This window comes from Meriones unguiculatus, chromosome 1 (assembly GCF_030254825.1).
Source record: "Meriones unguiculatus strain TT.TT164.6M chromosome 1, Bangor_MerUng_6.1, whole genome shotgun sequence".
In the NCBI taxonomy this organism is placed as follows: Eukaryota; Metazoa; Chordata; class Mammalia; order Rodentia; family Muridae; genus Meriones; species Meriones unguiculatus.
The window spans coordinates 26,988,013-27,000,588 of NC_083349.1; the positions used below are offsets into that span (position 1 = coordinate 26,988,013).

Consider the following 12,576-nt stretch of genomic DNA (forward strand, 5'->3'; position numbering starts at 1 on the left):
GCTCTTCCCCACTTTTTGTTCTAACAGATTTAGTGTGTCTGGTTTTATGTTGAGGTCTTTGATCCACTTGGACTTTAGTTTTGTACAGGGTGATAAATATGGATCTATTTGCATTTTCTACATGTAGACATCCAGTTAGACAAGCACCATTTCTTTCTTTCATTGTATGGTTTTGGCTTTTTTTTTTTTTTGTCAAAACTCAACTATCTGTAGGTGTATGAATTTATTTCTGGATCTTCTATTCAATTCCATTCATCCCCCAGCATTTTTCTGTGCCAGTATCATGCAGTTTTTATTATTGTTGCTTCTTCCAGACCATCTGTTATTGTACACGATTGTTCAAGCAATTCTGAGGTTTTTTGTTTTGTTTTATTTTTCCATATGAAATTGAGAATTATTCTTTCAAGTTCTGTAAAGAATTGTGTTAGTATTTTGATGGAGATTGCATTGAATCTGTAGATTGCTTTTGGCAGGATGGCCATTTTTACTACATTAAGCATACCTATCCATGAGCATGGGAGACTTTTCCATCTTCTGATATCTTCTTCAGTTTCTTTCTTCAGAGAGTTGAAGTATTTTTTTTTTCATACAGGTCTTTCACTTGATTGCTTAGAGTCACACCAAGGTACTTTGCGTTATTGTAGCAATTGTAAAGGGTGTTCTTTCCCTGATTTCTTTCCCAGCCTTTTAGCCTCTTGTATACAGGAGGGCTACTAATTTTTTTTGAGTCAATTTTTTATCGAGACACTTTGATGAAAGTGTTAATCAGCTGAAGGGATTCTCTGGTAGAATTTTTGGTGTCACTCATGTATACTATCATATCATCTGCAAATACTGATATTGTGACTTCTTCCTTTCCAATGTGTATTCCCTTGATCTCCTATAGTTGTCTTATTGCTCTAGCTAGAACTTCAAGTACTATGTCAAAGAGATAAGGAGAGAATGGGCAGCCTCGCCTTGTCCCTGACTTCATTGGGATTAATTTAAGGTTCTTTCCATTGAGTTTGATGTTGGCTATAGGCTTACTGTATATTGCCTTTACTGTGTTTAGGTATGTGCCTTGTTTCCCTGGTCTCTCCAAACTTTAAACATGAATGGGCATTAGATTTTATCAAATGCTTTTTCAGTATCTCAGGAGATGATCATGTGGGTTTTCTCCTTCTGCATGTTTATGTGGTGGATTTTTGTATATTCAACCACCCCTGCTTCCCTGGAATAAAGCATACTTGGTCATGGTGGATGATATGTTTTATGTGTTCTTGGATTTGGTTTGCAAGTATTTTATTGAGTATTTTTGCATCAATGTTCATAAGACAGATAGGTTTGAAATTTTCCTTTTTGTTGGGTCTTTGTGTGGTTTAGGTCAATGTGACTGTGGCCTCATAGAGTTTGGTGATGTTCCTTCTGTTTCTCTTCTGTGGAATAGTTTGAAGAGTATTGGTGTCAACTCTTTCCTGAGCATATGGCAGAATTTTGTGCTGAAAACACCTGGTCCTGTTTTTTTTTTTGTTGTTGTTGTTGTGGTTGTTGTTGTTGTTGTTGTTTTGGCAGGGAGACTTGATGACTGCTCCTATTTCCTTGGGAGATATAATATAGGACGGTTTAATCTAGTTATTTGATCTTAGTTTAGATTTGGTAAATGGAATCTATCAAGAAAATTGTCCGTTTCATTTAGATTTTCAAATTTTGTGGCCTAGAGGCTTTAGAAGTAAGACAAAATGATTGTTTGCATTTCCTCAGTGTCTGTTGTTATGTTCCCCTTTTCATTTCGATTTTGGTGATTTGAGTAGTTTCTCTCTTCCTTTTAGTTATTTTTGGTAAGGGTTGGTCTATCTTGTTGATTTTCTCAAAGAACCTGCTTTTGGTTTGATTGATACTTTGAATTGTTTTCTTTGTTGCTAAATATTGACTTCAGCCCTTAGTTTGATGATTTCTTACTGTCTACTCCTCTCTGGTGTGTCTGATACATTTTTTCTTTTAGGTCTTTCAGGTGTGCCATTAAATTGCTTATATGCGATATCTCAAACTTATTTCTGAAGGCACTTAGTGCCATGAACTTTCTTCCTAGCACTGCTTTTTTTTGTGCCCCATAAGTTTGGGTATGATGTGCATTCCTTTACATTAAATTTTAGGAAGTTCAAATTTTCTTTTTTAAAAATTCTTCCTTGATCTAGCTGTCATTGAGTAGATAGTTGTTTAGGTTCCATGCATGTGTAGGCTTTCTGTTATTTCTGTTGCTGTTGAGGTCTAATTTTAGTCTATGGTGGACCTCTGTAAGTGCCATTATTTCCATATTTAACTTCTGTGTAGATGATCTGCCCCTCAGTGAGAGTGGAGTGTTGAAATCTCCCACTATCAAGGTGTTGGGATTGATTTGTGATTTCAGCTTTAATAATGTTTCATTTACAAATGCTGTTGCTCATGTATTTGGGGCATAGATGTTCAGAACTGTGATGTTCTTTTAGTGGATTTTTCATTTGATGAGAGTGAATGTCTCTCCTCATTTCTTTTGATTTATTTTGGTTGAAAGTCTATTTTATTCGATACTAAGATAGCTACTCCAGCTTGTTTTCTGGGTATGTTTGCTTGAAAAACCTTTTCCAGCTCTTTACTCTGAAGTGGTGTTTATCTTTGTTGTAGAGGTGTTTTTTTTTTCTTGGATGCAGCAGAATGTTGGATCCTTTTTCTGCAACCATTCTGTCAATCTGTTTCTTTTTATTGGAGAGTTGAGTTCATTGATGTTCATAGATTACAGTGACCAATGAATGTTAGTTCCTTTTATTGTGGAGGTGATGGTACTAGTGTGTTTGCATGCTTGTTTTCTTTTGAATTTTTGTTGTGTGATTATCTATATCCTATGTTTTCTTGGGTGTAGTTATTTTTGTTGGATTGGAGTTTTCCTTCTAGTATCTTCTGTATGGCTGGGTTGCTGTGTAGATATTGTTTAAGCTTATTTTGTCATGGAATATTTTGTTTTCTCCATCTATGTTAATTGATAGTTTTGCTGGGTATAGTAGTCTGGCTTATCATCTTTGTTTTCTTAGAGTCTACATAACAAGGCCCAGGCCCTTCTCACTTTCATGGTTTCTATTGGGAAGTCTGGTGTGATTCTGATATGCCTACCTTTGTTCATTCCTTGGCCTTTTTCCTTTGATGCTTTTAATATTATTTCTTTATTCTTTAGATTTAATGTTTGACTATTATGTGATGTGAGACACTTACTTTCTGGTTTAGTCTATTTGGTGGTCTGTATATGCCTTTTGTATGTTTAAGGACATCTCTTTCTTATTTATTTTTATTTTTATTAATTACAGTTTAATCACTTTGTATCCCCCCTGTAGGTTGATCTCTCCTCCCTTCCCAATCCTTCCCTCCCTCCCCCTTCTCCACCCATGCTTCTCCTCCAGTCAACTGATAGGGGAGCTCTTCTTTCCCTTTCTTCTGATCCTAGTTTATCAGCTGTCATCAGGACTGGCTGTATTGTCTTCTTCTGTGGGTTGGTGAAGCTACTACCCCTTTCTGGGGAGGTGAGCAAAGAGCAAGCCAATCAGTTTCTGTCAGAGACATTCCCTGTTTCCATTACTATGAAATCTACTTGGACACTGAAATACCATGGGCTACCTCTGTGCAGGGTTTCTAGGTTTTCTCCTTGCATGGGCCTTGGTTGGAGTATCAGTCTCAGAAAACACCCCTGGGCCCAGATTTTTTGGTTCTCTTGCTCTCCTTGTGGAGTTCCTGTCCTCTCCAGGTCTTACTATTTCCCACTTCTTTCATAAGATTCCCTGCACTCTGCCCAAAGTTTGGCTTTATATCTCAGCATCTGCTTTTATACCCTTCAGGGTAGAGCCTTATGTTGGGAAATTTTTCTTTTTGGTACCTTGGAGCCTGGAATCTTTTTTTCTCGTATATTCCTATTATTCTTTTATTTCATCTTGTCATGGCATCCTTGATTTCTTGGATGTTTTGTGTTTTTAAGTTCTCTTTTACTTTTTCTTTGAGAGATATGTCAATTTCTGCAATTGTATCTTCAGCTCCTGAGAGTCTCTCTTCCATCTCTTGTATTCTATTTGTTATGCTTACCCTTGTGGTTCCTGATCTTTTCTCAAAGATTCCTCTGGTAAGAATTCTCTGTTTAGCTCTGAACTTCATTTTTTAAGTTGGGTTATTTGGATTTGTTGATGTCTACTTTCTTGAGTTCTTTATATATTTTGGATATTAGCCCTATGATGTAAGGTTGGTGAAGATATTTTGCCATTCTGTAGGTTCCTGTTTTTTCCTTCTGAAAGTGTGCTTTGCCTTAGAGAGGCATTTCAGTTTCATGAGTCCCCATTTATTAATGTTTATCTGAGTACCTAAGCTGTTGGTATTCTGTTCAGAAAGTTGTATCCTGTGCCAATGTGTTCAAGGTTATTCCCTACTTTTTCATCTATCAGATTTAGTGTATCCTATTTTATGTTGAGGTTCTTGATTCACTTGGACTTGATTTTTGTGCATAGTAATAAATATGCATCTAGTCATCTCCCTGTATGTCTTCCTTATTACTTAGTCTCTCTTAGTCTAAGGACTGTAGCATTGTTATCCTTCAATTTGCACACATTATCCACTTATAAATGAGTATGTATTGTGTTTGTCTTTCTGGATATGGATTACCTATACCCAAAAGACATTACATCCTATCACAAAGATACTTGCTCAAACATGGTCATAACAGCTCTATTCATAATAGCCTGAAACTGCTGAAAAATTATATGTCTCTCAACCAAAGAATGGATCAAAAAAAATCTGGTACATTTACATGATTTAGTACAACTCAGTCATTTAAAACAAGAACAAGAAGTTTGCAGACAAATGAATGAAGGTAGAAAAATTACTTACAAAAAAAGAAGCTGGGGCAAGAAAAATGGTTCAGAGGTTAAGAGTACTGTCTGCTCTTCCAGATGGCCTGAGTTCAATTCCCAGCAACCACAGGTTGACTCACAATCATATCATGAAATCTGGTGCAAAGACCTACATGCTGGCAAACACTATATATATAATAAACAAAAAAAAATTTTATTTTATTTTTTAAATTTTATTTTATTTTTTATTATTAGTTACATTTTATTAACTCTAAATACAGCTGTATCCTACCCCCTTATTCCCCCCAATCCCAACCTCCCTCCCTCATCTCCTTCTTGCCCCTTTCCAAGTCCACTGATTAGGGAGGACCTTCTCCCATGTAATCTGACCCTGTTTTATCAGGTATCTTCAGGACTGGCTGAAAAGTCCTCCTCTGTGGCCTAGCAGGTCTGCTCCTCCCTTGTGGTGTGAGGAGGTCAAAGAGCCTGCCATTGAGTTCCTGTCAGAAATAGTCCCTGTTCCCCTTACTAGGGAAAACAAATTGGTTACTGAGCTACTAAGGGCTACATCCGAGCAGAGGTTCTAGGTAATATTCATACACAGGACAGGGAAATAGAAAAGATATAACTAGTGGCTTGGGGGAAGGTGGGGCTAGGATTAGGAGGGCTCACATGGGAATAGCATGGAAAAACAGAGTACTGGGAGAGCCAGCTGAAATTGGAGGGCAATTCAGGGGCAAGGTAGAAACCTAGAACGATGGAAACTACAAGGAATCTATGAGGGTGCCTCTAGGCACAAGCCTGCTGCTAATGGGATATGGAGCCTGATGCAACCATCTCCATAACCAGGAAAAACCTCAACTGGAGGGTTTGGGCCACCAGTTCAGCCATAAAACCTTTCAATAACAATCTGTCCTGCTAGCATGTTGTGCTGAGTCAGAAATTGTGGGAAAGGCCAAACAGTTGCTTGTCCAGTTTGTGATCTAGTACACACGAGGGATCTGGCTGCTGAAATTGCCTACAAGACCAGAAACCAGAGGTTAAATGACCCAGAAACCTTGGATAGGCAAAAACAATGTCAATCAAATGATGCCTGATGATATTCTGCTGTATTAATTGGTGCCTAGCCCAACTGTCTTCAGAGAAGCTTTATCCAGCAATCGATAGAGGCAGATGCATAAATCCACAGCCAAACATTGGTGAATTTTGAGAATCTCTCTGAAGAGGGGAAGAAGGATTATAGAAGCCAGAGGGGTCAGGAACATCACAAGAATCATAGAATCAACAAACATGTCCTTATAGAGACTCACAGAGACTGAACTGCAAACCAGAAAGCGTGTATAGGATTGACCCAGGCCCTCTGTATATATGTTATATATATGTAGCTTGGCGTCTTAGTGGGATTACTAGTAGAATGAGTGGGTGCTGTTTCTGACTCTTTTGCCTGCTTTTCAGACCCTTAATCTCCACTAGTTTGCCCCTAATATGAGGGGATGTGCCTAGTGTTATTGCAACTTGTTATGCCATCTTTGGTTAATATTCCTGGGATGCCTGCTCTTTTCTGAATGAAAATGGAGGATGAATGGATAGTGAGGGAGGGAATGAGAAAGATAGTGGAAGTAAAGGCCAGAGGGAGGAAGAAGAAACTGTGGGCAGAATGTTATACCTGAGAATATAAATTAAAAATTTAAATATAAATATAAATTAAATATAGAAAAAAATGCCTCCATACAACAAGGACATTTGCTTAAGTATATTCATAACAGCTTTGTTCACAATAGCCAGAATCTAGAAACAACCTAGATGTCCTTCAACCAAAGAATGGATAAAGAAACTGTGGCACATTTATACAATAGAATACTACTCAACTATTAAAAACAAAGAAATCATGAAATTTGCAGGCAAAAGGATGGGAGTAATATCATCCTGAATGAAGTAACCAAGACAAAGAAGGACACACACACACACACACACACACACACACACACACACACACATTCATGTGGATTTTAGCCATAGAGTATAGATAAGCATACTATGAGGCATAGACCCAAAATGATAAATAACAAGAAGAATCCAAGGGACAATGCATAACTCTCACTTAGAGGGGGAGAGAGGATAGACAGAAGTTGTGGCTAAAGAGAGGGACCTAGGTAGGATAGAGGAAACAGAGAGTTAACAGGGTAGAGATTAGATCTGGGGCAAACAAGTGAAGACAAGAGTACAGAAGGCCTGTAGAGAAAAGAGAAATGAGGATCAGGGTATTTCCATGACAAGCTGGAGGTCTAAGTAAGGGCAGGCTCTTAGGAGGCTATGAGGAGAATTCAAACAGAGACTGAAGAGGCCACTCTCTAATTAGATAAGTCTCCTAACAGAGGGAGGGGAACACAAACCCACCCACAAAAACTTTGATCCAAGATTTTTCCTGCTTGCCAGATGCACAAGGATAAAGATAGAGTAACTAGAGTAGAGATTGAGGGAATTCCCAACCAAAGATCCACTCTATCTGAAAGTGCCAACCTCTGACATCGTGAATGATAATTTGTTAGCTTTCAGACAGGAGACTGACAGAGTTGTCCTCTGAAAGCCTCTACCCAACAGTGCCTCAAAACAGATACTGAGACTTACATCCAAACACTGGGTGATGCATAGGGTGTATTATAAAAGAATGAAAAAAAAAAAGGTACCTAGAAGTGGCAAGAGCACCACAAGATGAACAACAGAGGTAACTAACCAAGACCCAGTGGGTCTAGCTGAGACTGGAGCATCAACCATGCACATACTGGGCCTAGCCCTCCTACAAATATGTAGTAGATGTGCAGCTTAGGCTTCATATGGGTCTTAGAGTAAGGGAAGTGGGGGCTGCATTGTACAGGGACTCAGTTGCCAGCTTTTTGATCACTTCTCCTTGATGGGGCTGTCTTGCACAGGGGAAGAGGACATGCTCAGTCCTGATGCAACATGATGAGCTGGGGTGGATGGGAAAAGGAGATTCCCTTTTCTGAGAAAAAAGGAGGGGAAAGGGGATGTGGAAGAAGGGAGTATGGGACTGGGCGGGGAGAAGATTACAAGGATGTAAAGTGAATAAAATTTTTAGGGGCTCAAACCAAGCTTAATGGCTTTGTCTCATGACTGCCTGTGGATCCAGGTGTAGAAGTCTCAGCTACATCTGTAGCACCACATCCACCTGCATGTTGCTCTGCTTCCCACCATGATGGTGATGGATAAAATCTCTGAGCTATAAGTCAACTTCAGTTGAATGCTTTCCTTTATAAGTGTTGCATTGGTCATGATGTCTCTTCACATCAATAGAAACCATAAAAAAGACAGAATTGGTACCAGAGGTGGAGTATTGCTGTGATAGGCCTGACCATGCTTTTCTTTGCTGGAATGTGGATCTTGGAACTTTGGAGTAGTTAAGCATTCCAATGCTTTACATATGCTGTCTTAATGAACCAATGTAGCAGAAGTAAGAAAGAGAGCGGTCTGATTCTGATTTGAACAGTGGGAATCCAGCTCAAGACATTTCAGACAAGACTATTAGGATGTGTCTTAATGATCATTCTAGGGATTAATGAGGCTATTTTCTACCCTTGTCCAAAAAAATTTGCTTGAGCATAAATTGAAAAGCTTTGTATTAACAGTTTTAGCAGAGGAGATTTCCAGACTATATTCCTTGGTTATTAATGGCCAGTCTCATACAGCACTGTAATGAAAAGCAGCAAAAATGAACAAAAAATATAACATTTGGAAAGGAAAAGAGCACCAGGAAAGAGTTCAAAGAAAATCCTGGTCCCAAATAAGGGAAAGGTTGTGATGACCTTAAAAAACAACAACAACAACAACAAAAAAGACACCAACACATAAGCTTCTAACTTGTGAAAGGAAATTAAAGAAAAGCTTAGGGACGGGTGTGGTGGTAAAGTTTGTTTTTTATCTTAGAACTTGAGAGGCAGAGGCAGAGCCAGAGCCAGGCATACCTTTGAGTTTCAGGCCAGCCTGGTCTACAGAGCAAGTTCTAGGAAAGCCAAGCATAGACAGTGAAGGAAATCATGGAAAACAGAAATGTGGGGAAAATGTGTTTAAATAAAGGGGCCATGTTCCAGACCCAGAAAGCAGCAAAACTTGTTAGCTTTGATCATGTGGTTCTTACTTTAGAGTCAAGGATATACGAAAGGGGTTTTGTAATCGCCCTCTACAATTGAGTCAGGCTATTGAGATCAGGCATATAATACAGGTGTCCCTACATGGTGGTCAATAGTGGCCATACTGTGAAGCTGTGGATGTGACACTTGGATTGCCTTAGAGACCTCAAGATGTTGGAGTTGCTAGAACTGTAGGTACCTGCCAAAGAAATATGCCAACAGAGTGAACCACCCAAAGAAAAAGAAGTGGGCTGCAGTCAACAAAGTTGAAAGGAGGTGGAGATCTGAGGAGCCCTTTCACAACAGATATGAAGATGCAGAGTTTGGAGTTTGCCTGGCTGGTTTTTGGTCTTGCTTTGGTCCAGCATTTACCATACTTTTTGAGTTGAATGAAATAGCTTTTTTATTCTGCTATGACTGCAAGCCTTTGGGAAACAGAGAATGGAAGTGGCTTATATGGAGTGGCATTATTACATTTGCCTTTGTAGGATTAGCAGTTGTTTTGTTGGATGAAGCATATCACTGGATTTCAGGCTTCCAAAGCTCAAGCCAGGCCTAGTGTATCTCTCTTGATGTCACCTGTGGATCCATATACAAAAATCTCAGTTATCTCTTTCACACTATGCCTACCTGCATGTTACCATGCTCTGCCCCATGATGATAATGAACTAAACCTCTGAAATGTGAGCCTGCCTCAATTAAACACTTTCCTCCAGAAGAGTTGCCATGGCCATGGCTTCTCTACCCAGCAGTAGACACCTATATAAGACACATGACTTGTAGCGGATAAACATACTGTTATGTAGAGAAAGGTATAACGAACAGATACTTACCTGTCTGATATGTGGCCACCTAGGATACTTCCTGTCAAAATGCCAAATAAGATCACAAATTTAGCGACTGATCTCAATGCCTGAGATCCACACACCAGGTCCCACTGGAAGAGAAAAACAGCATGGTAGTCTGTTAGTTTAATTTGTTCAAATTCTTCAACATGATCTTCCCCTTCCACTGTACCAACCCTCTTCTTTCTCTCCAGCTTTCCTTTCAACATCATTTGACTTATACCATTCAGTGTCACCTTAAACAAACTGGTTTCCAGGAGTCCTCCTAGACTGCTGTAGGTTGTATTAAGTGATTTCTAACCTATGTCAAGAAGCTCTCATATGTGGTCATATATGATTTGATATCATTAACTTTTTTTTTTACTGGATCCTATATATCAGTGTACAACCTCCTCAATGGCTCTTCTTGGATAGAGCTTGATCACTGTTTTTGTTTTATTTATTTACTTCTATACTTGTGGCAAAAGTCTAAGGATACCTACCACTCAGCCCATGCATAGGTAAAGTGTATTAGCAATTACTCACCTTCTGGTCTATAAAAGAATATAAACTACTCGGAATTATTTTTTTTATTTTTTTATTTTTTTGGCTGTGCTCTGTACTAAATCTTGGTCCTTACTTGTGCTACAGATGCAAGATGCATTTTGTCATGAACCTACATTTCTAGGTATCACTGTTGCATGTATAACCTAGATATTTCAAATTTTAAATCAAAGCTAAATAATGTTGACTGGTCACAATACATGGACACTTTACTGAAACTAAATTGAAAGATGATATTTACTCCTTTTAAATACATTTTATTATTTATTCTTAGGAATTTCATATATATATATAAAACACACACACACTGCACTATAATAATATTCTACCTTCAAAAACTCTACAACTTCCTCCAAGATGCCTGAACACATATGTCTCCAAACCTCATGTCCTTTTTTTTTTTTTCCATATTCTACTGTTTGGTTAATGTTGACTATATGTTCACTGGAACATAGGCAACCTAGTACTGGCCATACCTCTAAGATCTTTTGCTGGTGTTGTACAAGTTACCACTGTTCCTTTGAGTTCATCTATAAGGACATTTCCTCCTCTTTCAAATTCTATTTTTGTTATTAAAAATTTTAACTAAAGTATAATCACACAACTTCCATTATGTTATAGCTTGAGTAGGTATGCTCACCATAAACTCGTGTTTAAATATTTTGCACATAGAAAGGGATACTATTAAAATTGTGACTTAGTTGGAATAGATACAGCCTTGTCAGAGGAAGGGTGTCACTGTAAGAGGCAAGCTTTGAGGACTCCTATTCTCAAGCTATGCCCAGTTTGGGACAGAGTCTCCTTCTGGTGTCTGCAGATCAACATGTAGAACTCTTAGCTTCTTATCCAGTACCATGCTAGCCTGCATGCCACCATGTTTCCCACCATGATGATGATGGACTAAACCTCTGAAACTGAAAGCCAAACCCAAGTAAATTTTTCCTTTATAAAAGTTGCCATGGGGGAGGTGGAGACAAGACGGCGACTAGCACACACAGTTTCTGAGCTGTGGAACAACTAAACTTCTGAGTTGGTGAATGGAAGGACCTCTAACCCAGGAAAACAACGGTGAGGCTTTCTAAACAACCAGGAACATCGCAGGAGGTAAAAACTTTGGTCTCTGGTCACCAGGGGACTAGTTTGGGGAAGGTGAGAAACGATCCTTTGATCTCGTGGCATTCCCCTCCCCAAGAACTCCTTCCTCCTCAGCACAGCGGCACAGCGGACTCATCTTTCTCAGAGCAGACCTAACTGCCCGGGATCTACAGCCGCTGAGGCAGAGCTCCAAGCCCTTTAGTGGCAAAGGCCAGCAGTAAGTGTCTCAGAGTTCCAGATTCACATGTTGGCTGCACCATCCTCCCAGGGCCCGAGTCTGCTAGACGCTATACTAGCTCTGCAGGATTGCCACCACTGATGGTAGGGCCTGCCCAATCCCACAGTGACAGAGAATATGCTATATACTCACCAAAAACAGGCAGAAACGCCATACAAGCTAGACACACCAGGGGCTGGGCCTCCCAAGCTTGGAGAGCACAGTGAAGAGACCCCAGGACTTCCCAGAAAGCATTGTGACTAGCGACCCAGTCTCCAGTTACAGCACGACTTTCTAACCTGGCGGCAGAGCAGCACTGAGCTGGCGGGGCACAACAGCCCTCCAGTTTAAGACTAACCAGAGCCAAACCAGAGAACAGAGAGCCTGGTTACCCTAATCCCTACTGACGTGATCACCCTGAAATCTCCAGCTGCAGCAAGACCTCAGAACCTGGCAGTGACAGCAGCACGGAGCTGGCAGAGCACATCAAAGAAGCAGGGCCAAACCAGAAAGCAGAGAGCCCGGATACCCCGATCTCTGCCAAGTGACCTGTCTGTAAGTGAGTGTACCTTTGAGAATCTGCAGATCCCCAGATCCTGGGTCCTTCTAAAACAGAAGCCAGGCTTCGAACCCCCTCCCACCCACATACCCACTTTGGGAATCAGAGGAGCACTAGGGACATTGAAGTTCCTGCTCTGTGGGTCTAATTGAGGAGTTAAGGCAGTTAATGCCAGAAATTGTGCTGCAATCATCACTAGCACCTGTGAAATATACAGTGAAGAGCCCCTCCCACACACTCAAGGGTTCAACATTAGCCATCACTCTGTCCCTCGAGAAACTCATCCACGCACACTTACACGCACACACACACACACACGCACACTTACACTTCC

General features: G+C 40.0%; 1 protein-coding gene across 3 annotated transcripts in view; it reads right to left on the reverse strand.

The window, feature by feature from the left end:
- Positions 1 to 12,576, reverse strand: part of LOC132654759 (solute carrier family 22 member 19-like) — a 79,821-nt gene that overhangs the window by 33,966 nt on the left and 33,279 nt on the right. For all 3 annotated transcript variants that reach the window (XM_060385996.1, XM_060385990.1, XM_060386000.1), the window contains one exon: positions 9,817 to 9,920. In XM_060385996.1, the coding sequence (XP_060241979.1) occupies positions 9,817 to 9,920 (104 nt within the window). The remainder of the gene's footprint in view (positions 1 to 9,816; positions 9,921 to 12,576) is intronic.